General features: G+C 46.9%; 2 protein-coding genes across 4 annotated transcripts in view; both read left to right on the top strand.

Moving 5' to 3' along the window:
• LOC102849576 overlaps positions 1-12,786 on the top strand; it is a 166,195-nt gene extending 153,409 nt beyond the window's left edge. Inside the window, exons 2-5 of the mRNA XM_006884920.1 lie at positions 10,188-10,535; positions 10,650-11,266; positions 12,233-12,342; positions 12,606-12,786. Coding sequence (XP_006884982.1) covers positions 10,188-10,535; positions 10,650-11,266; positions 12,233-12,342; positions 12,606-12,786 — 1,256 coding nt within the window. The remainder of the gene's footprint in view (positions 1-10,187; positions 10,536-10,649; positions 11,267-12,232; positions 12,343-12,605) is intronic.
• Positions 12,787-14,144: 1,358 nt separating this feature from the next.
• The window catches only part of EBF2 (early B-cell factor 2), a 252,890-nt gene continuing 241,410 nt past the window's right edge, over positions 14,145-25,624 (top strand). For all 3 annotated transcript variants that reach the window (XM_006884848.1, XM_006884850.1, XM_006884849.1), the window contains exons 1-6: positions 14,145-14,275; positions 16,612-16,768; positions 17,728-17,791; positions 18,104-18,159; positions 18,597-18,670; positions 24,806-24,874. In XM_006884848.1, the coding sequence (XP_006884910.1) occupies positions 14,145-14,275; positions 16,612-16,768; positions 17,728-17,791; positions 18,104-18,159; positions 18,597-18,670; positions 24,806-24,874 (551 nt within the window). The remainder of the gene's footprint in view (positions 14,276-16,611; positions 16,769-17,727; positions 17,792-18,103; positions 18,160-18,596; positions 18,671-24,805; positions 24,875-25,624) is intronic.

Here is a 25,624-nt window from a genome sequence, read left to right as displayed (position 1 = left end):
CAAGTTACCACTGTACGGCAACTTGTACACCAGGGCTATATGACCTAAAGGAATGTCTGAACAAAAACAATGAAACACTGGCCCGAGGGCCCTTTAGGGTCTTACCAACCTGGCTCGCCCAAATGCTGGCCAAGTTCTTCCGCCAGACCCCCAGTTCATCTGGCATGTCTGCTCAAAATACATTGGGTAAATCTGTAGTCAAGGAAATTTTAAAGTACTAACGAGCCAAGTTGCCAATTTAAAGACTAAAGTGCATTATGACCCAAGCCAAGTTATTTTTAATTGCTTCCCATAAACATGAAAGTTAGATAGTGAATAAGGAAGATGAATGAAGAATAGATGACTTTGAATTGTAGCATTTGAGAAGAATGTTGACTATTCCATGAAATGTGCCTAGAGAATAGAAAATGGAACATAAGGGCACAGGGGTCATAAGTGACTTTCTTAAAGAGCCAGAGGAAGTAAAAATAGCACAGCTCCTCACTGACCCAGAATAGAAAGCAGATAGAGAGCCCATAGCACAACCCCTTGGTGTCTCTAGAGCTATCTCTGCAGTAAGGGGTTCCTTTATTTGTTGTTGACTCACAAACTTTACTCACAGTTGTGGTACTGAGAAAAAAAGGTTTATTATAGAAGTAAATTGGAGAGTGGAGGAAGCAAAGAATATTTCACAAGTCCAAGTTTTAGTCCAGCAGTCCCAAGGCACAATTCTTTAATTAGTCCAGGCTTTGATTTCAGTTCAGCAAGCAGCTTTTCCTTCCATCATAACAGGCAAGAACAACAAAATCCTTTAACTGTGTCCTTTATCTCAGGGATCCTTTGGTTACATCTTGCCACAGTTTCTCCACAGCAATGCCACAGTCTCTGCACCACCATCACCAGGGTCTTGCCACCATGGTCTTATTTTCATCAGGTCTTGCTTCAGTTTCCCTTGTGTTTTGCTGCTCAGTATGGGAAGCACTGTCTCACTTATCCTAGTCCCATAGCTATTGGTGATTTGCAAAGCCATGTGTCTAGAGTTAAGGTAGCTAGAGACCAGTTATTGTTGTTGTTGACCGCCTTTGAGTCCAGTACGACTTATAGCGACCCTATGAAAATAAGGCCTGAAGCCCCTCTAAAACTATCGACATTTATCAAAGCTCATAGAGTTTCTGGAGCATGTTGTTTAGGCAGTGGATGCCATTCCTGCTTCCAAGAGGGGGATAAAATACTGACTTTCTAAAAATCCAACTTTAAGCTAACATTGCAAACTGTCAAAAGAACAAACAAATCTATCTTGGGAGAAGTGCAGGCAGGGTACTCCTTAAAGGCATGGATAAGACTTCACATAGTTTGGGAACATTATCAGGAGGGTCTCATCCTTAGGAAAGGAAATCATAATTGAAAAGGTGGTGGGTCAGAGGAGGAAAGAAAGATTGGCTAGGTAACTACAAGATGCTGTTTATTCCTCTTTCTTCCTACCTTGAATGTATGCTATGATGTAATGAGATTAAAAACTCTACATCCAAAGAATAATGTAGTTAAGATAATAAGAAGCAGAACTGGTACCAGTGTGGACACTCTCTATTCTGGGGCCATCTATCTCTAGGTTTCCCATTTTATAAGTTAATATCTTTGTAAAGTTTAACTCACTATTAGGTATTTATTCTGTCATTATAAATGAAAGCAATGTTGTTGTTGTTATTGTTGTTGATTACCTTCAAGTCAAGCATGGCTCATAGTGGCCCTATGAACAAAAGGCCTGAAGCCCCTCTACAACTACTGACATTTATCCAAGTTCGTAGAGTTTCTGAAGGCATGTTGTTTAGAAAGTGGATGTCACTTCTGCTTCCAAACCTGTCACAGAATGTTATTGGTTGAGTCGCCTTCGATGCATAATGACCCTGTGTACAGCAGCTCTGAACCCTTCCCTGTTCTGAGCCAGTCTCATTAATTCTGACACACCAACCCCCATAGCCCCAGTTAGTGTCTCATTCAGGGTATTCCTCTCCTGTGCTGTCTGTCCACTCTTCCTGCATGAAGTCCTTCTCCAAGACGATATAAATTAAATTTATACTTTTGCATATTCAAAAAGAAAATATAACCATAAAATTAAAAAGAAGCAAAGAATTAAGAAAAACATTTGCAATATATAGGTTAAGTTAAAATTAAATATCCTTAATAAAGCCAGGACTTGCAACTTTCCAGAGATGCATAATAACAAAAAATATGAAGATATATCTTATTAGAAATTCATGAAATGTAAGTAAAAAGAAAATAAAAATACTAAAGAACATTTCTACAATTGGGGAAATAAATCTCTTTCATTTGCTCTTTTCTGTAAAATGCTTGTCTGTCAGATACTGTTCTAAGTCTCTGCATTCAGATTAAGACAGACTAGGAAGAAGGATTGGCTATCCACTTCCGAAATAGCAGGCCTTTGAAGACCCTATGTACAATAGAACACACTAAGACTAGCAGAGAGGGTGACTGAGGTGGAGCTTTTTGAGTATGGAAACACAAAGGAAGAGGAACAGTTGTAAGCAGACGCTAGTGATTGGAACATGGAATGTGAGAACCATGAATGTAGGAAAATTAGCTATTGTTAAGGAAGAAATGGAACACACAAATGTTGACATACTAGGTACTGGTGAGATGAGATGGACTGGCATGGGGCATTTTGAGTCAGACGGTCATATGATCTGTTATGCTGGAGATGAAAAGGTGAAGGGAAAATGGGGTTGCTTTCATAGTTAAATAAGTCATTTCTAGATCTGTCTTGAAATACGATATTGTGAGTAACAGGATAATATCCATACGCATACAAGGAAGTCCAGTAAATACAACTATTATTCAGATATATGCACCAACAACCAGAGCCAAAGAAGAGGAAATAGAAGATTTCTACCTACTTTTGAAGTCAGAGATCAATCGAACATGCAGTCAAGATGCATTAATAATAATGGGTGACTAGAATGCAAAAGTTGGGAACAGAGAAGAAGGATCAGTAGTTGGAAAACAGCCTTGGTGACAGAAATGAAGCTGGAGACAGAATGATGGAATTTTGCACAATCAATGATTTATTCATTGCATATGTTTTATAAGAAACATAAATGCAGGCCATACACACACACACACACACATATGGATTCCACATGATGGTATGCATAGGAGTCAGATTGATTACATCTGTGGAAAGAACTGCTGGAGAAGCTCAGTATCAGCTGTAAAAACTAGGCCAGGTGCTAATTGTGGAAAAGACCACCATCTATTCATGTGAAAGTTCAAGCTGAAGGTAAGGAAAATTAAATCAAATCCACTGAAACCAAAATATGACCTTAAGTCTATCCCACCTGAATTTCAAAACCATCTCAGGAACATGTTTGAGGCCTTGAATACTAATGAGGGAAGAGCAGATGAGTAATGGAAGGATATCAAGATAGAGGAGGAAGACAAGACCAAAATGGTTCTCAGAAGAGACTCTGAATATTACACTAGAAAGCCAAGAATCCAAAGCAGACGAAAGAAATCAAGGTATTAAGGAGCTGAACAGAAGATTTCAAAAGGCAGCTTGGGAAGACAAAGTATTACAATGAAATGCGCAAGGAGCTGGAGGCAGAAAATCAAAGGGGCCAAACTTGGTCTGCATTTCTTAAGCTCAAGGAACTGAAAAACAAATTCAAGCCTAGAGTTGCAATACTTAAGGATGCTTTGGACAGAATACTAAAAGATCCAGTAAACATTAAAGAAGATGGAAAGGGTATGCAAATTTTACCAAAAGGAATTGGAAGACACAGAAGAATTTCATGAAATGATGTATGAGCAAGAGCCTATGGTGATGAAGGGGGAAGTTCAAGCTGTTCTTAAAGAATTGGCAAAAAAAAAAACCACAAGGCCCCAGGAATTGATAGTATACCAATCGATACATATCAACAAACAGATGCTGCCCTAGATGTGCTCACCAAGTTGTATCATGAAATCTGGAGGACAATCACCTGGCCAGCTGACTGGAAGAGACCTATATTTATTCCCATTCCAAAAAACAATAACCTGACAGTGTCGAAATGAACAAACAATATCATTAACATCACATGCAAGCAAGATTCTGCTGAAGATTATCCAAAAGCGACTGGAATGGCACATCCACAGAGAACTGCCAGAAATACAGACTTGGTTTAGACGGGGTCATAGTACTAAGGGATATTGTAGCTAATATTAGATGGATCTTGGCTGAAAGCGGACAGTACCAGAGGAATGTCTGTGTTTCACTGACTATGCAAAGGCATTTGACTGTGTGGGTCACAAAAAAACTGTGGCTGACTTTGAGAAGAATGAGAAACCCTGACCACTTAATCATGCTTATGCAAAACCTATACTTGGACCAGGAGACAGTCATCAGAACAGAGCAAAGCAACACTGCATAGTTCAAAATTGGGAAGAGTATAAAGTCAGGGATGGTTATCAATCTATATGCAGAACAGATTGTCCGGGAGGCTGGGCTCCATGAGGAGAAATGTGGCATCAGGATTAGAGGAAGACTTATCAGGTGACACAACCCTGCTGGCTGAAAATGAGGAGGATCTGAAGCACTTGATGCAGAAGGTCAAAGACTGCAGACTTCAATATGTATTGAAGCTCAACATCAAGAAAACAACGACTCTCACCACTGGACCGATTGACAACATCGTAATGGATGATGAAGAGATTGAGATTGTAAACAGCTTTAGTTTGCCTGGCTCCACCATCAACACTCTTGGTACCAGCATCCAGGAAATTAAAAGACATATTGTGTTGGCAAAGTCTGCTGTCAGAGACCTCTCCAAAGAACTAAAGAGCAATGATGTCAGTCTGGAGACTAAGGTGTCCATGATACAGGCCATGGTCTTTGCAATCACTTGCTATGCATCAGAAAGCTGAACAATGACTAGGGTTGATAGAAGGAGAATTGATGCCTTTGAGCTGTGGTGTTGGAGAAGGGTATTCAATATACTATGGAGTGCTAAGAGGATGAAAAGGTTCATCCCAGAGAGGGTTAAACCAGGCTGCTCCTTGGAGGCAAGGATTCTGAAGCTTCGTCTGACATACTTTGGACATGTTGTAAGGAAAGACAGGTCCTTGGAGAGGGACATCATGCTTGGAAGGGTGGAGAGACAGCCCAGGAGAGGAAGACCCTCAATGAGATGGATTCAGTGACTGGGGTGATGGGGGTAGGTGTGTCAGAGACAATAAGATTGGCACAGGATAGAGCAGGGTTTAGGGCTGTTGTACATAGGATCGCTATGAGTCTCAGGTGACTAGACAGCACATAACAACAAAGAACATTTATAATCTATCACATTTACAATTTTTAAATAAAAACTTCAAGGGTTGAGAAGCTTGAGGTTGGTGGGAAAGAACAATCTTCAGCTTGCAGGAGTATGAATTAATTTAGTATTGTTGTTACATGCTATCGAGTCACCTGCACCTCATACCAACACTATGTATAATGTACATTAGCTCTGAATCCTGCCCTATCTTGAAGCAATTTCATCATCTCCAACAAACCAAATCCCTTTTCTCCAGTCACTGAGTAAATCCATCTCATCCTGAGTCTTCCTCTCCTGCACTGTCTCACCACCCTTCCAAGCATGATGTCCCTCTCTAAGGACTGCTCATCCCTGGCCATGTGCCCAATGTATGTGAAACAGTCTTCAAAAGCCTTGTTTCTAGGGAGAAGCTTGGTTTCACCCTCTCCAAGACAGATTTGTTTTTTCTCCTGGCACTTCACGGTATGTTCAACATTCTTATCCAGTACTGCAACTCTAAGGCACTGATCCTTCTTCTATCATTCTTAGTTATTGTCCAGCTCTATGATGCATAGCAAATAACTGCAAAGACCATGCTGTGGATCAAGCACACCTTGGTTTCCAAACTGATGTCTTTGTTCTTCAGTCCTCTAGAGAAATCTCTGACAGCAGATTTTCCCAAGGCAATTCATTTTTTGATTTCCTGACTGCTGGTGCCAAGAGTGTTGATTGTGTAACCAAGCATTACACATAGACAATCCATCTGTATATATCAAGAGTTAAGAGCACCTATATACTTCAATATTGTATTTTACTCATATCAATTTATTTCTAGAAATAACATAAATAATGTTATGAGTATTGTAATTAATGTTATAAAACAATGTGCATAAATCGTCCAATAATAAACCAATATGCTTTGTAAGCTTTCACTCAAATCACACAGACACAAAAGAAATAACATAATTAAAAATTGTGTGAAAAGTTACACCTACAAAGATGTTCATCACAGTGTTGTTTATGAAAGTAAAAAGAAGCAATTTAAATATCCATCAGTAAAATGCTAAGCTGATGGAAGTATATGTTTTCTGGATAATGAAATCCTATGCCAATATTAGGTGGCACTGCTTAACTGTATGGAAAGTTATGTGACAGTGTGTTCACAAGTTAAAAATCAGCTTGTATCTATCATGTAGGCTCCCATTTACAAGATATGTGTTGTTACTATGCACCATTGAGTCAGAATAAATCATAGCTGACCCTCTAGTGAATTCTCAGAGGAATTCTGTGGGAGGAGACTGCCCATCCTTATCCAACGGAGCATCTTGTGAGTTAAACCTCACGCCTACCACTAAACCACCACGGGAGTTTTTACAAGACATAAGAAATGCTAACAAAGTTGAAAAGAAATTTACCCAAATATTAATAAGGATTATTTTGGTCAATGCAATTTGCTGGTATTTATATAATCCTTCTGTTGTTGCTTGCTCATTTCCCCTTCCCTCTGTGACTCTCTCTTTTGCACAAGCATTGTTTGTGCAAAAAGATAGCATTTAAAATGGGGCTTTCTAGGAGGCTTTCATCCTGAGAACTAGAAAAAATTGAAACTTTTCCTCTTGACCCTCTCCTCATACCCATCAGGCCTTCTCCAACTTGCTATTTGAACTCACTAGAATCCCTTTCTTCTTAGCTTCCCTCTCGTCCAGCTTCATTCTATTAGAACTCTAGAGCACGTTTTTCCAGAAATTTAGCTCTCTAGACAGTGGTCGGTTGTCGCCCAGAAGAGAAGAGAAAAGCCTCTTGCAAAGAGTAGGGGAAACTCCCTGTTCTTTTTATGAACCCTGAAGCTACTGGTGGTGTATCCCATAAACCAAAGAACCTTTATTCTAGCTATTTTCAGGATCCCAGTATTCTGGTGGGCCTGCAGTGACAATGCTGTGGGATGTGTTCTGGGTGCAACCTGTCAACTGTCTTGAGAAGAAGTCCCAGGTCTCAGAAAAGCCCCCACATAGTGCCTTCTTTGCCTTCTGACATCTGCGGGTACTGAACCATCTGAGGCACTTTCCCATATATAACTCTCTGTTTAAAATAAATAAACAAAACAAAACCAGCAACAAAACGTGGCGCCTCTGGGCATGTCAATCCCTATGCTAGGCCTTGTCACCTCAAAGCTATGTAATTCAGGATTACATATGAGGCAGGTGACCCCAAGTCTCAAGGACAGGCCAGTGGGGAAGAAAAACACCTGCAGAGGAAATCTCAACCCACCAGTGAGTGCAATATGCAAATATAGGGCTCTTTTTGCAGAGGCACGTGCATCTGCAGGGGAAGCTACTTTTATTGAATATTTACTAGTGTCAAACACTGTATATTCTAAACTTTCTACTTTCCTGTAAGACAAATGAAATTGGGAAAGAAATACCCCCAGTAAAGCAATTAAGGGCTCAGAGGTGTAATTTTTCTAAACGTCGCCAGGAGCAAATGATGAGCTCTAACCTGGCCCTGTGGCTACCGAAGCTGGAAGAGATTCCCCTTCATCTTGCTGCTCCACTGACCTTGCCCTGGGTGAAACCTGTATCAAAGTGCAGACACAGAAAGGGGCTCGTGGCGTGAGCTCCAGCGCCCCCTAGGTGGCCAGGACAATTTAGCCTTAGACGCTACTCCAAGCACTGCTTCCTTAACTCTCCCAGGACTGTCTTGACGCGGTGACCCCCACGCCCCATGACCTCGCTGTCCTCACTCCTCTCATTTGCGGAAGCCACAGTAAAGAGGGTGGCACAGAGATGCCCGCAGTTGGGCACGCTCTGGTTTCCCAGAGGGCCAGGAGGTTTCCAATTACGCCAGGACCCGCAGATTTGGACCAAACTGTCCGGTCCTGCTCCAGCTCCCGCGGGAGGGGCGCCCCACTTACCAGAAATGGAACTTGTAGGCCCCGGGCGGCCCTTGAAGTGATCGTGTAGTTAAAACACAGGTTTACATCGTCCAAGAGCACTTTGAAAACATGCGTTGTATGTAAGTGCCTTTGCCTCATCTTCTCCTTTGCCCTCTGAGCTGGGTCCTGTGGTCCTGTGGGTGGCAGTGTGTGTGTGTGTGTGCGTGTGTGTGTGTGTGTGTGTACGCTCACAAACGCACAAATTCCTAGGGACAAATGGAATGAAATTCTAGCAGGTGCCACATTCACCGCTTACATTCCCCCCCCCCATCTCCAAACCCTGGGGGAGAGAAAGTTGGGGCTTGGTGAAGAAGAAAGTTGAATCTGGAGAGGTGGGGTGTATTCCTGGGGGTTGAAGGAAGGGGCGACCCGTGGGAGAACGAGTGGGAGCCTTTGGACACCCCTGGCCAGAGGGGCATCCTCGGTGTGCGGTGTGTGAGCTGCGTGTTCTTGTGCGTATGTGTGAAGTGTGGAGTGCGCGCTCACACCAATATGAATAATCAACACATCGCTCACACCTCCAAGGAGCTGCGGGGAACTGGGAGGTCCCGCGGGCTTTACTCCGAGGCTGCTAGGGGGCCGGGCCACCAGGCGATGGGAGACATTTCAAAGGAGCTCTTCAGCTTGCCTTTTCCCTGACCTAAGGTGCGAAATTGGATGAGAGAGAAATCACGTTTAACTTTTTTCCTTTGCGCCACTGTGCGTGTTAAACGTGGGAAGGCCGGCATGGGGAGTGTGTTCTCTGCGATGCTCCTTGTTGTATGGGATCCTCTTTTTCCTTCTTTGTAAAATGGGGCAAATAATTCCCACTTGAACTGTTGCTGTCAAGTTTAAGAATGGGGGAGTTTGTAACAGTGCCTGGCATCCTGGAAGTACCGGGGCAATGTTCTATTCGTTCTTGGTATTTTTACTCCTTCGTATTTTTTTTTTTTTAATCTTTCTGTAGACCTGTTAGATCGAGTGTCTTATTTACTGTGTAGGTCAAATTGTCCTTCAGTCCCTCCGTTTTTATGACTTGGGTGACAGATGACCCAGGCTTGGTGCTCAAGGCTCATGGACATGAAAGGGCTACAATCTGCCGGTTTTCCTGCAACGTGACTCTAATCAGGGACAATGGGTGCAAACAGACAGGCGCACCCCCACCTAACCTGAGAAATCAGACCCTCGGATTCACCAGGAGGCCGCACCAGCCACTCCCTTCTCTGTTGACCACCTGTCCCCCGACAACACACTCTCCTCAGGTCGGCACCCCGCGCTCCTGCCCACCACCAGTGGCTGCGCTTAAACGTGGGTTCTGCCTGGAGAATTTCTTGACCTTTCGGTTGCTCCAACTTCTTGCTCCCTGGACTCTCAGAATAAAAGAAGAGGGAGAGGGGCCTTTCGGACGGTAACTACTGACAGAGAGGAGAAGAGAGGAAGAAGAAAAAGAGAGGAAAGGGAGTCCCCAGTGTTAGAAGAAAGCCCGCTTTAGTTAACTGAGTGCATTTTGCGCAGGGACCCAGTGGTCTGGTTGTAATATCAGCGTCTAGAAAAGGCGCTTCTACGCCTCATTATTTTTCTGTCGTTGTTCCCACTGGAATCGCATTCACTATTTTAAAAACAAAATAAGGAGCGAATCCTTTTGAGGGGCTGATCTAAAAGGAAGTGGTTCGGTATCAATAGAGATTATGATATTATGTGTCGTGTTTTCATAAAGAAAGAACAATCTGCCCTCGTTATCTCCTCCTTGACAGAAGCACACGACGTTAGCCTCCACAAGAAAGGACATCCGAGTTGAAATTCGGAATAAGAAGTAATAAAGATGACTGTTGGGGGGAAATAATTTTGTGAAAAATTGTGAATTAGATATTCGATTGATCTCAGAGTTGGAGAACAAGACCACTTGTTTCCACCTGGATAAAGAAAAGGCAAAGAGTTTAGTAAAAGGGGAGAAAAAAAATCACGTGCAAAGAGGTTAAGGGACTGACATTTATTTCGTTTACAAAATTCAGATTTGTTTTCCCTGCGGATCAAATTCCCCGGATACTACCTCGGCCGTGTGCTTCCTGCCGCGTGGACTCAGCGGCCGCGGGTGGGAGTGCGCGGTGGGCGCGCGGTGGAGCTGGTGGTCGGAAGGCGAGGGGACAGGACCCGTAAGTCCACCTCACCACCTCGCCCTTCGAGCACCCCTTCGGGAGAGTCATTTATAAAGAAACATATCCGAAGTTCTGACCGCAGGGACAGCAGTGGCGTCCTTTTCTCCAGTGGACAACTCAAGCAGACCAGCCAGGAGAAAATGCGCCTTAAAAATCAATTAGGGGGCTGCGGACTGATGGAATATGGCTCACTGCGGTGCAGACGTGAAACCTGGGGAACAAACAGGGGCGTTTGTTTTTTGGGGAAAAAGTGAACGAAGGAGGGGACGGAGCAAAAGACAGAGTGCCCCCATGATGAGCGCAGTTTTGTGTAAACAGATTCTTGTGAAGGATTGGATGAGTTTTTCTCTTGGGCTCTTCTCGACCCGGGACGCAGCTCGCAGGTGGGAATCGGGGAGACGCGCGGGGCTTGGCGGGGCCGCAGCTGCGCTGACTCGGTGCCCGCGCCGGTCGCGGCGGGTGCGTGTCTTACGGTCACAGGAGGCTTGTTCTGGGGTAGCTGGAGGCGATGGAGATGGCGCCACCCTCCAGGCACCGCCGCTCAGCTCACTCAGTCCCTAACTAACGCTTCCTCGGCGCGGGTGGCCTACTCTGCGACCACTTCCTCCCTAAAACCGACCAAAAGAATGAATTCGACCCAACGCCGTGCCACAGCCTCCCTGGGCCCTCCCCAGGCCGAAGCTCCGCCTCGAAGACGCGAACTCACACCCCCACACCACCGACACCCACACTCTTCCTCGAGTCGTCGTCTCACCGAGGGGGACCTTGGGCAGGCTCGGCTAGCTGCCCGAGCCTCCCCCTGTGTGCCCCGAGCGGCCCCCAGGAGTCATGTGCCTCTTCCTGGGTTCAAGTTCTGGGGGCGCCGCTCCCCAGACCACCTCCTGGCGGGGCCCTGCGGCTCTGCAGTTGCTTCTCCAGGACTCGCTGGCGTGGGGGTGGGGACGTGCTTGGCTAGCTGGTTTAGAGACCTTGGTGGGGAGCCTGGAAAAAAGACTGATTCATTGGCTCCCTGAGGGGCATCATTTGGGTGGCAGCTGTTGCAGGCGAGAAGCGCTGGCGTCCCCGACCCAGGCTCTGCCCTTTAACCTCAGTCAACACGCGGCCGGAGGCGCAGACCAGCCGGGCCATGCCTGGGTCCATTACTGCCCCCACTTACCCTCGGGCTGCGCTGGGCACAGTTCCCCCGCAGTGTCAGAGGTCCTTTAGAATTTAAAAAAAAAAAAAAAAAGTCAACAGACTCATTGACACCTCCTGAGGTGCTCCCTCGACAAGGAACCCGAGGAGGCCTTGGCTCCTCTGGGGACTGACCCTAGACGGGAATGGTAGGATAGGGTCCGGGGAGTTGCTTGAGGTTTGCAGAGCTTTGTATAAGAGAAGGCCAAGAGCAGAAGACTCTACGTGGTTAGTTTTTGTAGGAGCCGAAATTATTCGTGAAAGTTACACGTAATAGAGTTGAAACAGGGAAATTTAAGTTTCACCTCAACAAATTTCTTTTGACAACTCAGATCTTCCTTGGCTTCTACAACTGCCTCCTTCCCTTTTCTGAAGTCCAAAAGCAATGCTTTGCTCACCCTTTATGCCCATTAGGGAGGACCAAGTCAGAGCCCAGGCTGTGTACCACAGATAACAAAATCCAGAGGCAGAGTTCACGTTCTTCTACCCTAAATCAGCGATCCGAGCCCCTCGAAGCCCATTCTCAACTAGTTTTCAAGTGAAGTCTTGCTTCCTTGAGCTTCCTGAGCGCTCTGTGGCCGGCGCAAGTCTGGGAAAGTCTTGCACCCGGGGTGGCTTGGAGGCGCATACGGTGCCCTTTCTCAAGAGATCATTTCAGAACATTTTCTGAAAGTGAGAGAGCTTCCTGGCTGCCCTGGCAAACAGTTGCACGGCTCTGTGTCCTCTAGCGGCAAACTCTTGCAGTTCATTCGGGAGCGCTCACCTACACCGGGGAATCTCATCCGGAGTCAGCTCCTCCTCAAATGCGAGCCTTAAATCCGGGGAAAGTCTTCCAAACGTAATCCAGGCTTTCGCTAAGGCCCTCTCTCCGTTAGGAGGCGGGGAGACTCGAGCGAGCATGGTCGCCTCTAACTACCGAACAGCTGATTGTGTCCTCCATGGCAGATGGTCTTTGAGCACAGATTTGCATTCATTGTCTTCAAATCTGTTTTCGCGCTGGTGTTCTAGATTTCAGCAGCAGATCTATGCACAGATCAGAATACAAAAGGAGAAGCAAGAAAATAACACCCAGCCAGGAGGATTTTTTTTTTTTTTTAATAGGCACCGGGAGCTGCCGGGTGTAGTTAAAAAGTCGTCTAGGGTTTCAGCTGTTTGGCGGAGCTGCCGCCGCCTCCAGGCCACCAGCCCCAGGCAGGCAAGCACCGCGGTGACCGCGCGCCACCGGCAAAGTTTACGCCTCTCCTCCACTGGCTCCCCTCAACCTCCTCTACCTGCTCCCTAGGGCTCCTGGAACCTGGGGGGCCCTCGAGAAAACACCCAGACTGCGCTCGCCCTCGACCGGTCGGGATCTGTCAGCGAGCTCTCGTCTGCACGGGTACCACTCCAGCTCGAGTCAGCCTGCCTGCCCAGGGATATTTTCCTTAGCTCTTTGACTGGTTTCCCCGGCACTCTCTATTTATTTGAACAGCACTTGAGCCTCATTCCTTTTCCCCTACTCACACCCTCTCTGCTTTCATTCATATGTCCTCTCTCTCAACAACTTGCAAACTGCGTAGGAGATCTGAGTGTCATTGTGTAATTCTAATTCTGAAAACCTTGATAAAGTCAGTCGGGTAACTGAGTGGCTCTAGAGAACATTCGCACTCAATTTAAGCACATGTGGGCACACTACGTTTCATTTACTAACAAGTCTATATGCACACGCAGATTACGTCTCTGAAATGAAGGCGCCTCCAGGCAGGGTACAGAAACCTGCATCTAGAAGCAAAACCGACCGAGGCTCCGCGTTCCTGCCACCAGGCAGCCCACTCCTCCCCGGGACCCGGCGTCAGTGCAGTGTTTGGACTCTCACATGCCGCGTACGCACACTGAGTCCGGGAAAACACACGCCGCGCGCAGTTTTTGGTACCCTTTCACCTCCAGGACTCCCAAGAACGCCGAGCGTGGCGCGCGCCGCCGGAGGACGTCGGCCTGGCTTGCCCGGCACTGGCCAATCCCGAGCGTGCATGCAAATGAGCCGCTTTATCGGGCCCTGGCTCCGCCTCCCGCGGCCTGGGCCGTAGTAACCCATTCATGGGGCTCGCGCGCGGCTGCAACTCGGCTCCGTGGAGCTCTCAGCCACCGCCTCCTTTCGACTTTGGGTCTTCCCCTTCCTATTACAACTGATCCTGTTGGGGATTTTTTTTTTCTAAACTGGAACGGAGGGGAGGAATTGGAAGGGGGGGACAAGGAGGAAGGGGAGAGATTAGGCAGCCATCAATCTTCTGTTCCTCCCAGAACAGGTGATGCGTCTAAATTGTGATCAGTTTCTGGATGCAACGCTACGACTGGAAGGATGCGAGCAACCTAGGGCAGAGGGTTTGAGGTGGCAGATCTGAACTTGCGGATAAAACACCTATTTTGACTGCGTCAGTCTGCCACCTTGCACGTGAAGCAAAGGACCCATTATCTTCCCCCCCCCCCTTTTTTTCTTTGCTTCTTTCTTTTTTTTTTTTCCAAGAGAAACAAACTTCACGACTTGGTCTTTTTCTCGGATTGCATTGGAAGGAAGCGGTTTGGTGGCAGCTCTGGGACCAGTCAGGACTGTTTTGTTATACTTACATATTTTTTTTAAAGACAGTAAAGGGCAAGACTTTTTAAATGTTTGGGATTCAAGACAGTTTAGGAAGAGGACCAACCCTGAAAGAGAAATCACTGGGCGCCGAGATGGATTCGGTCAGGTCCTGGGTCCGGAACGTCGGCGTGGTGGATGCGAATGTCGCGGCGCAGAGGTAATGAAAGGGCCTCGCACTTATGCTCCCTAAGTCTCTCCCTATGCTCCCTAAGTCTCTTCCTCCTCTTCGCTCTGTCTATCTCTGTGTCCTCCTTATCCTTCATCTTTTTCTCTCACTGTTCCCATCTGTCGCTCTGGCCCTGCGCGTTTGGGGCCAGCCCTCCCTCCGGCAAGCAGGTCTCTGCCGTCAGGGGAACACTTGCCTGGCAGCCAGCACTCGAGTTTCTGACTTGCTTGGGTCGTTGGTGTTGCCATTGCACTTCTTCCTCACACACTCAAAAAGAACGAACAGCACCCAGAGCCTCGTTCTCAGAGTGGAGAGGGAGTGGAGTGGGGCCGGGCGACCGGCTGAGCGCGCAGGAGGACGCGAGCTGGGAGCGGCGGCGGGAGACAGCCTGGGTCTCCCCGCGCCGCTGCGGCTTCTCCTCCAGCATCTTGCAGGGCCGCTCCTGAAGCTGGGAGCCCCGCGGCCAGATGGTGGCGGCGGCGGCGGCGAGCAGAAGGCAGAGGCCGGAGCGGCTTGCAGGAGCTGGGGATAGGAGCCAGCAGGCTAGAGATGGGAGCCACAGATCAAGGATCCAACAGTGGGCTAAACGCACGCACAGGGTGAAGAGGGGAGAGAGAGAGAGAGAAGGATTGAAAAGAACAGATGAAGAAGTAACAGTAGAAAGAATGTTAGAAGTGAAGCAAAGAGAAGAGGCCAGTCCCCAGAAAGTCCTAGGAACCACTGTCCTTTAGTTTCTCCAGCTCTGTGAAATGGGCTTCTTTCTAGAGCGTCCTGGTCCTGCTAGCTCTGTGCACCTTCCCTCCCTCCAGGGATCTCTCACAGACATTATGCCCCTCACCTCCACCATCACACTGAACTGGGGTGAGTGGCCTCCTCGTGCTTCTCCGTGAGGGAGGCAGCCAATCCACTTCCCCCCAGACCACGAGCTGAGCGCTGAGCTGAGAGCTAAGCTTCATCTCCTGACATAACGCCTCCTCTACCACCCTTCTGACAGTACATCACCCGGAGAACTGACCCTCTTCCCAGACAGGCCATATTGCCAGGTGCCCTGGGAAGAGTGAGGCAGTTGCCAGTCTTGGAGGAGAGGAACCAAGTCGAATTGCTCAGGGGACTGGAGCCCGGGCGAGTGACCGCCTCCCTTGGGCAGATCGCCGTCTGTGGCTCTGGCTCTCAGCCTTGGCTCTGGGGGACTCAGTGGGCTGAAGGCACCCCCTTAGCTCCGCAGGGTGGCCCCAAGGCGCATTTCCTAACAGGGCTCCTTAAAGACACCTCTCTTCTTTTCCCCCCGATTAATAGTTTGCGAAATTGAAACAGGCAGCCAGGGTGGGGATATTGTAGCCTAAAAGTTATGCCCAACAACGAGTGCAAGTGCTGGGACTCGAGGTCACGGAGCCCGAAGCCCACAGCGCCTCGGGGCAACACCGCCATCTGCGTACTCGGGGCCCCAGCAGCGAGTTCTACCGGGCTTGAGGGTGTCAGTTTGTCCCCAGCCACTGCGGATCGAGGAGGGAAAGTGGCCTTAAGGGCGCTTCCCGGGTCCCCCAACTTTGATTTACCCTAGGTAGAGGGGAAATGCCACTCGAGCGCATCCCCTTGGCCTTAGGCGAGGACACGATCTCTAATCACATTTTGGCTTCTCCAAGCCCATCAATTGGGGGGGGGGTTGTCCCTGGATAACACCTCGGTTGTACAGTAGCCCGCTGCGATGTACTTGGTCCGGCACACAGTCCTTCCACGGTCCGAGGGCGCTGCTACTTTTCGGCAAAGCGAGGGAAGGGGGCGCGATGAGATCTCCCCTCTTCCGACGAGGGATCTCTCAGTTCCATCTAAGCTTCCCGCGACGAAAGGGGTTTCCTACCCACCGACTTTCCGAGTGAACTTGTGGGGGGCTCTTCTTGGGTAGTGATGCCTACCTTGAAGCAAAAGGGTTACTTACCTCAGAAGCGCTTGTGTCCCTAAATGTGTGTATTATGCCTGCCTCTTTACTGAGAACGCCAGCAAGAACTGGGGGACGAAACAGACCCCAGAACTACTCTATCCCCAAACCCGGGTCACGGATCCCCACTAGCCGCCCAACACTAGGACGCCTGGGGCCTGCACAACTCGGGAATGGCACCCAGTAGCCTGAGGCGCGCCCCGATTCCCAGGGTCCCTGTGCCTCCTCTCCGGAGTAGCCACTCTTAATCCGAGTGAAGAGAAGGCCAAGTGGCGGGGACCCTGGGCGCGAACTCGCTCTCCCGCTCGCGAGGCTCTGTGTGCACGATGCTAACGCCGTGTCCTTCTCTTTTCCCTTCTGCCCCGTGTCTGGCCCGCGTCTTCCTGCGCAGCGGGGTCGCTCTGTCCCGGGCTCACTTTGAGAAGCAGCCACCCTCCAACTTGAGGAAGTCCAACTTCTTCCACTTCGTGCTGGCGCTCTACGACAGGCAGGGCCAGCCCGTGGAGATCGAGCGCACGGCCTTCGTGGACTTTGTGGAGAACGACAAAGTAAGAGAGGTCCCCCCTGCCCGCCGCTCTCTCACTGTCCCATCTGTCATTCAGGACGCTTTTCCGCTCCCAGCATCAGGGGTGACACATCTAGGCTTCTCTCCTCGGACTCTAAATCACTCGCCTTCCCTGCGCCTCCTCCTGTCCCCACGCCCCGCACTTCGCGCTGTAGGAAGCGCTCCCCTCTCTGCTGCGGGAGCCTCCTGGCTTATAGCAGCGCCCACCGCAGAGCAACGCCCAAGCAGAGTTTCAAAAAGTGTAGCCAAGGTCACCCAGCCTTTCTCTAGGTTATTTTGTTGTTATTTTGCACCTGTCAGAGGGAGGTGGCTTCAACCCGCTTTCCCCCACTTAATCCTCTCCGTCCCTCTCTCCTCCAAAGGCGGCCCCTGCTTCGAGCCCCCCAGATCCTGTTTTTCAGACTGGGTTTGATTTCAGACGAAGGCCCATTCATCTCAGACTATTTGTGACCAAGGAAAATGCCTTTGTCCTCTCTGGGCACCAATCACCTTGACCTTTAAAGGCGGGGCGCTTTCTTTAAGGCTGCGACTCAGTCTGGAGCTGGTGGTCTGGCCAGCTCAGGTCTTGGTAGATGAAGCCCCCAGTGTCACTCTTCCAGATGACAAGCCCCTCCACGTGTATGCCCCGCAGTACCCTCAGTTTCGGAAGGACCGGCTAGGGACGGATGGTTTGAATGGGGGCCTATTTAAAGACAGCAAACAGGTGGCGTCCTCGGGACTCAGGCTCAAACTTGGAAGGGCATTTTTGAGAGAGAAGAGCATGTGGCTGGGGTCAAGTGACCAAGAACCTTAGCAAGTTTCGGGGGCCAGTGTGGGCAGAAGCCCTTGTTCTTAGACCCTGGGGCCGGTCGGGGAGTGGTTCAAAGCCATCTTTTGAGCTGCAACAAGGTGACAGAAGGCGGTGTGGGAGCGCGCTCAGCTGAAAGTTGCATGTCTTTCCAGGAACAAGGGAACGAGAAGACCAATAACGGCACCCACTACAAGTTACAGCTTCTCTACAGCAACGGTGAGCTAGCGGCCGGCGCGCACCTGACAGCGGGCGCCGGAGCCTGCTGGGGTACAGGATCAAGGGAGATGGCTGACCTGGACGTCCTCCCTTGTGGGAGGCCTGTAGGGCGGGCCCGGGGAGTGCAGGGCTCTAAGAGGGATGAGCGGGGCAGGGCCGGGAGCTCCGGGTGGCGGTGGTCCCTTGCCCTATGATAACTCAGTCTTGGTAACAGCAAATTGGGAGAAATTTCTTGGGCCTCAACCCTCAACGCCAGAGTCAGATTTGGGGGTGCCTACGAGGTGCTCAGACGCCCTCCTCCCTCCCTTGCAGGCGTGCGCACGGAGCAGGACCTGTACGTCCGGCTCATCGACTCGGTCACCAAGCAGGTGAGCTCGCCTTGCTTTCCACCAGGTGCTCTCCCGGCTGTCGCGTCCCCCCCTAGTCAGCCTGCAGGATGTTCTGGGTCAGGCTTCCCCTACGCTTCCTCAGCACTGTGCCCCCTGGAAAAATGTTACGTTCAGTTCCCATCCGATTGGGGAGATGCTGGGGCAGCGGAAGGTGAGCGAAGAGGTGAGGAAAAGTCAGCAGGTACCGGGAATCCAGCCTTCCACCCCGGACTCCCCAACATTCCCCTTTGCTAAGAAAGAATTCCTCAGATAGGAGGAACTTTTCTACATTATTACTCCTCTTTAAATTAACCGGGTATCCACCCGCCCGGGTTCTGTGCTGCGCCAGGAATTCCTAAGAAGAGTTCGCTCTCAAGTTCTCTTTCTTTATCCCCCCACTTCTCTCCACCTCTCCCCTCCTGATGGCCGCCCTGCAGCCCATAGCTTACGAAGGTCAGAATAAGAATCCAGAGATGTGCCGAGTTCTCTTGACGCACGAAGTGATGTGCAGGTAAGAGCTGCCTTTTTTTGGTGGGGGGGGCTTTACTGTCGCCCACAAGTGAGGCGCGGCCGGCTGGAGGGGCGTCCCCGGGTCCCTGAGGAGAGCTGCTCTCTCGCACCAGCAAGACTCCCGACTGGAGCGCGGCGCCCAGTTCACGGGGACCCACTGCCATCTAAAGCGCGGTTCTTGGGGCGCCCTTGACTCAGGTTTTCAACTCCACGACTTCCTGGGGCGCCCGCTGTCTCCACTGTCCTTGACTGCGGGCAGCGCTCGCTGCCGGCGGGTTTGGGGTCAGGACTTTTCCGGAACCCACCTGGGCACACACTGGCCTGCCCGAGGAGGTCGATTTATGGGTGGCGACACTTGTGGAGTTACCGATTCACTAGGAGTTAAAGTACTGAAACGACTCGCAGTGTGGACAGGGGGCCCCCATAGGGTCGAGTCCCTCCTGTCGAGGGCGTTTCCCACCACTGAGGCACCTGGCAGTGCTGTGAGACTCTTTCTTTGTAGAGGGGAGTCGCTTCTTTGGATTTTACGCTCCAAGGAAGTTTCTTAGGTCAGGCAGAACTGCCAGGTGACGGGATGGGAGGGTCCCCAGCTGTGGGTGGGGAAGCAGGGAAATGTGCGCTTCAGAGCAACCGCTGGGTCCTAGTGGACAAGTTGTGGGACCTTTTAAGAGATAAAGTCTATCTCAATTTCAATGCCCCAGGTTACTCCTTTCTTGACTTGAAGAGGGGGAAAAATAGGAGGAATTCTCCCACAGGCCTACTCATTCTTTCAACACGTATTTATTTACTGCTAGGTTCCATGCCAGGTATTGGGCTGAGTGCTGAGAATCTCATAGTGAATGAGAAAAGGTGTCAAAAAAAGAAGCTACCTAGACTGAGGTGATTTCACCAGAAAATGTAAATGTCTGTTCCACACACTTCCCCCCCCCCCCCCCCTTCTTCCTCTGATATCTCTTCTTGAAGGGAAAAACCTCAATTCTTTCTTCACCATTCAGGGAATGTCTTCCAACTGCAGACTTGCTAGTATAAGGTAATTACAGGCAGTCTGATTTAATACAGACTGTTTTATGGGCTGCTCCTGGGCAGCCCTGTCCCCACTTCCCAACCTAGTCCAAAAGAAACCATAACAGACATGTTTGTTTTGGTTTTGACCAAATATTAGAAAAACAAACTTGCCAAATTAAAAGTTCAGCTTTGCCAGTGGCCTCAGATGAGGGCAACTGAGGATGGCTTGCCTGGGTAGTTGGACAAGGCATTGGGCAATAGAATTATCCCAGCAACCCTGAGTGGTACTCTTGGTTAGATTAGTTCAGAAAGAAAATAACAATTTCAAGTTGTCCTCTGTAATTCCTAGATTAAATAGACAGAATGTTTTTATTTGCTTGGCTAATCAAAGAGCACTTCCCCCCCCCCCAAATTCATTTAAATGTCTTTATTTGGTAAGATTACCTTCTTAAAAGAAAAGAATACAGAAGAAAACACAAGACAAAACAAGACGCAAAAATGAAAAACAAAACAAAACAAAACCAGTCTCATTGTTTGACGAATTGTACCTATCACATTAAGTAATATCTGCACGCTCCATCCAGCTGTATTTAAAGATGACATTTTTATTTTTAAGCCCAATCAAATCCTCCTCATTTTATGCTGTTTAAGTAGCAGCATCAATTTTTAAACCCTCTAGTTTAGTCTGCATTAGTAACACAATATAAAAATTTAATGTACTGTAACTTCCTCGCATTTGAGGCCTGGGAAAGTGCTCTGTTATTTCCTTCTTAAACTAGAATTGAGAACAAATATTAATTATGGGTAAATAAATGAGCCATTGGATGATCACTGTATCTGGAGAAAGAGAAAGTATGTGTGTGGGGTAGGGGGTGACATATAGGGGCAGCAAATATTGGAGACAACTAAATGGGAAGTTCTCATTCCATCTGTCACTCAGAGCTGGTTGATTCTTGGGGTGGGGGGGAGAAGGTTCCTTCGCCCACATTTTCCTGAGCCAGTTTGAGCTATCAGTGATTGAGGGATGAATCAAACGTCCACTTCCGCAGCAGTCATTGTACCTCCTGGGTCTCATTTGCATGGGGGATCTGGCAGGCATACCTGGATACTTCCCCCAATGGTTTTGTGTTCTGTCTTCTTTAGTAAAAGGATCATGAGGTGGTGTTTAGCTTCAAGGGGGAACAAAGCAAAGGGATAAAAGAAATCTCTTTAGGAATAACTTTTTTCTGCCTTTCCCAATTGTCTGTGCTCCTCTCTTCCCTGCTTCGGTTCACTTTGCCAATTATTAGCAAGGAGAAATCTAGTTGTTATGTCGCTGCCAGCCACCTCTGCGCCCTCAATGCTCAGAGGGTTAAAAGATATTATAATTTGAACAGAAGTCGTCTCAAGGCCTACAGCTGGCTAATAACAGAGTTGTATTGAGCGCGAGCAAACCCCACAGCTGTGACTTTTCGCCACAAGGCGCAGGCTAGACAGGGCCCTAATCAGATGGGCCAGCCGGGCAGTGGGGCCAGTGTCTTTATCGGCCAGATGGTGTGAATTTAGACACTTTTGTTATGCAATCGCAGGGAGGAGTTGGAGAGAAGAAAACAAAACAAAAGCCACCATGCTGTGCGCTTATTTGAGTTTGAAATTAGAGACAGATTTTTGAAAGTTGAGGGTTGAATTTTAAAAACCATTTTGGAGGGGAAAGGGACACGTTTGGTTGTCTTGAACAAGAGTGCTTGTCTTGAACAGGAGTTTGGCTAAGAGTGTCCATGGCTCAAGATTCCCTCCCTTATGCCCCTTTCCTCCACCCATCATTTCTCATCCCTCTGCTCCTCCTTTTCAGAAAAATGCTGGTAAAATTCAGAATTGTAATAAAATGTCTCTTACCCAACACTCTGGCCTCAAAACACACCCACCCACACACACAGTGCTCTCTCTCCCTTTTTAAGGATTTCTTGTGATGGTTAGGAGATTACAATGGGCCTGTACACAAATTCAGGTAAAAGCTTCTCCAGTAAGTCCTAGGAACTCTTGGTTTCTTTCGAAATAAAATCAAACCAAACAAAGAATCAGAGGAACAACTTCCACATTCATTCATTAGGAAAAAAGAGCATTCTGAGCCTTTTGGCCATAGTTAAGAACTCAGTTTCAACCTATCGCCCAATTGCCTTTTCTTATAAAGTTTTTTTCTTATTTTCAGTTTTTTGAACACTTGTCAGAAATTTCAAACCTAGGGAGAAACTTTATTGGTAGCAAAGAACCCTTAAGCCCTTTCATTAAGAAGTGAATGGGAACTTGGGTTATATCTCCACAGGAAAGGGTGGGGGGAGAGTAGATTTCATGATGTAGTTTAGAGACCCCATTTCCTAGCTTTCCACAAACTCTCACCTAGCTTTCCACAAACTCTCACCTCTTCACATACAGAGTAGTCCTTCTGCAGTGTGGGCCTATGAACACATTCAGCTCACATTTTCTTTTGCTGGAAGTAATATTTGTAGAAGACTGAATGCCATTTAAGAAATTAAAGAGCAAATATACATTGATAAGCTCTCCCCCCCCACTTTAAATAGAAAGGAAAAAGAATTGGTTCTGCTAACTTAGAGACCAAGAGAAATTTTAAGAAGCACCTAAGTAGGGGCTCACACAGTTTTGCTCTATTGTTTTAATAACTTTTCTGCTCTCAGCCAATATTTAAATGAATGCTTTTTAATGCTGTTCTGTGTTGAATGTTAAAATTGGAGATTACACTTAAACATGGTACTGTTGGAAAACGGAAAGCTAAAGTTTAGAAATGGGTTCTAAAGTTTCTTTGCAGTTTTTCTTTGAGTATCGTTTTCTTTCTGAGTTGATCCCTCACATTGCATTGCACTGGCTCCAGGCTTACATTTTTATCTGTTTTTCTTCTCCTCCAGAGGAAATCCCCATGGAAAGCAGCTGAATTCAGCTGAGCAATTTTACAAACTTGCTCGGCTTCTTCAGAATCATTCCTACCCAAACTAAACGGATTGGTATATTTGACAGTATGTGTGTGCCTGTCAGGAAATTGTGCCATGCATATTTGGGGTTAGGTTGACATGCTGGTGATGTCTAGTCTTTAGGTATATAGCATATATGGATGTGTTTTGTGTGTTGTTGGTTTTTTTTTAAGTGTTATTAATAATAGCATGTTGCCTGAGCTGCAGAGGTATGACGTTGACATAAGCAATACTCCAGAAATAGAAGAGGTAGAGGATGGAAGTGATGGGGGTGAGTAGCGGGGAAGAAGGGGGGGCAGAGAGCAACTGGCCAGCGTTTTTATTGGTATTAATCTTGGGAGGAATAGCAATTTTTGAAAGTTAAGACCTAATATAATTTCAAAGGCAAAATATTATTTCAGAAAGTCCCAGTAGTTAACTTTGTATTTAAGAAAACTAAGGCAATGGTTTTCCCTTCTTTTTAATTTGATTATGTTTCTTAAAAACTCATCATATCCATTTGGTGAACATTTTTCACGTCTCTCAAGTATGTTTTACTTCTTGAGAATGATAGAGTTATTCACTGCATAATCTACACATCACTGTATGTGAGAAGCAGGATTTCAAATGTTGAAAACATTTCTTTAATAAAACAGGAACAATTCTGTGGAGGATCAAAGAGGTCCAGTAGACTGTGGAGAGACACTAGGCAAATCCATAACTGTATCTTGTGCCTCTTCGATTCCATCTACCCCTTACCCAGCCATCACCTTTATGCTGAGAATTTTAGCCCCATGGCCTTTTTAAAGCTAATGGGATTCTAGAGATGATCTTGTCCAACACTTTCTATTTTTTATTTTTTGTAATATAAGGCAGGCAAAACCCAGAAGGTGAGAGATTTGACTAAATAAAGCAGCTGGTTAGTGACAGAGTCAAGTTAGATTTCAAAGCTCTAATTCCCAGGTCAGCAATATTTCTATTGTACCATGTTGATCTTTAGCTAGAAAGAAATTATGATAGAGCAATACTCTTTCCATGATAATTTAAAGCCATGTGATAATATTAATGATAATATAAGAGCAATACACTTTCCATGATAAATATAGTTTGGTTACTAGTAACATTTATTAGACATATTCTCCACTTGGGATGGAAAATGATATTTTTCTTAGAAACCATTTCAAGGTTACATCCTGAATCATCCACAGTTGAGAGTGCTTTTGAAATGAATTGGGATGGATTCAGAAGTTTGGGGCCAGTAAACAGGCATGATGAGGAGGTGACTTCCTCTCTTCCTGATCACCACCTTCCTTTGCCCTTTGTGCATTTGTCTAGGTGTCCACGCAGGTATCGTTGAGTTGGCATGTTTTATTCTGTGCTCAGGTCCTTCTGAGTGTTTCCTTTCAACTGTAATTGCTCTAAGGGTTCTTGTTGTGTTCGTGTAATCCCATTCACAAATAGTTAATGAATTTCTACCAAGTATCCAACACAGTGCTAAGTGGAATTTTGGGTAAGTAGAGTTTTTAAGGGGTTCACAGTTCCTGAGGCTCGTTTTTGTTTCAGACTTTGTGAAAAAAAATTATTAATGAAATCATCCTGCAACCTCTGACCTCATTTTCTTACAATTTTAAAATACATCTCATAGTCCTGGCCTTCTTCCTCCTCTACCTTTTGAAAATGATGTGAATGAATGTTTGTAAAGTACACTCGGTTCTCTGGAGAAAGATGATATAAATAAGATTTATTGTAACCCAGGCTTGTGGTCTATTTAATTCATTTTCCTTCTTTCTCTTGCTTCTCATATTTATTGAGACACAAAAGACGAAGTACACAATCATAAAGATCATTGAACATTAAGCTGAAAGTGACTTTTTAATCTTAAAATTCAGCTGTCAAAGGTTCAGATTACAAATATGGTTCTTGGGAAAGTTGTGATTTGCTAAGAATCAGCAAGTTTGTAAGCTATGGGGAATTTGAATGGATTTATTTTGGCTTTTAGAGTGTTTTCTTAAAAAATCAATTAAAAATTAATTTAACATGGTCGAAAATTCTGCTATCAAGTAGTTAAAATTGGAAAGCTACGTAAGATACACTCATTTTTGTGAATGTGCTTACATTGAACGCTCTTACATTGTGTTTTCTTGAAGCGGTAAATTTATTTTGCTCTTTTTGTTCCTTCCAATCTGCAGCCGATGTTGCGAAAAGAAAAGCTGTGGGAACCGAAATGAGACTCCTTCAGACCCTGTCATCATCGACAGGTAGGGCAAGCATGGGATTTTTCTCGTGCTGGTTTTCTCTTATCTTGAATTTCAATCTTGAATACTAATCAATTGGTGTTTTGCTGCAAAATTGGTTTCATGATCTCTTAAGGCATCAAGCTTGTCCAGCCACATTCTGCTTGGCCTGTCTTGGAACCCACCAGAAACCTGTCTTTTGTCCATGTGCCTTGAAATCTGTAACGGGATTCTTTTCCAGGTGCACTAACGCCAGCTCAGTGAGGAATCTGTGGATAGTGAAAGGTGGTCAGGGGTGCACCGCGTTCTGACCAGACAGGCCATGGGCCAATCAGTCCCTTAGAAGGGGACCCCTTCACTATTCTCAGTGATTGTTGCTGGGCTTGAAGAGTGTCAGTTTCGATTATGGTTTAGGACATTATGGCAAATTCTGTTGCACTGAGTGAGATTGCTTTCAACCAGGCAGGATTGCATTCTGGTTCCATGTTATAATCAGTGTAGGAGAGATTCTTTGGGACAAGATGCTAATTCGCTGAAATGTGATTTAGGCATCCTCAGCTGTCTGTTTTTCTGATTGGAAACAGAACTTACAAACCAACTAAGAAATACCAAATTAACTTCCAGCAATCATGTAATTTTTAAGAAACCCCATATTCCCACCCCTAATTTTTTCTCTTTCGTTAAAAAACCGAGTAATTCCCTGTTGCTTCTTTCTTTGAGTTTTTGTGTTTCTAGCCAGGTCCTGAAATGGATTGGAGAGACCACAGTCTCCAA

Source organism: Elephantulus edwardii, unplaced genomic scaffold (genome assembly GCF_000299155.1).
Source record: "Elephantulus edwardii isolate Elephantulus edwardi_28Jun2011 unplaced genomic scaffold, EleEdw1.0 scaffold00038, whole genome shotgun sequence".
NCBI classification, from domain to species: Eukaryota; Metazoa; Chordata; class Mammalia; order Macroscelidea; family Macroscelididae; genus Elephantulus; species Elephantulus edwardii.
Note: the sequence above shows the minus strand (reverse complement) of the source record. Positions and strands in the feature narration are given on the sequence as shown.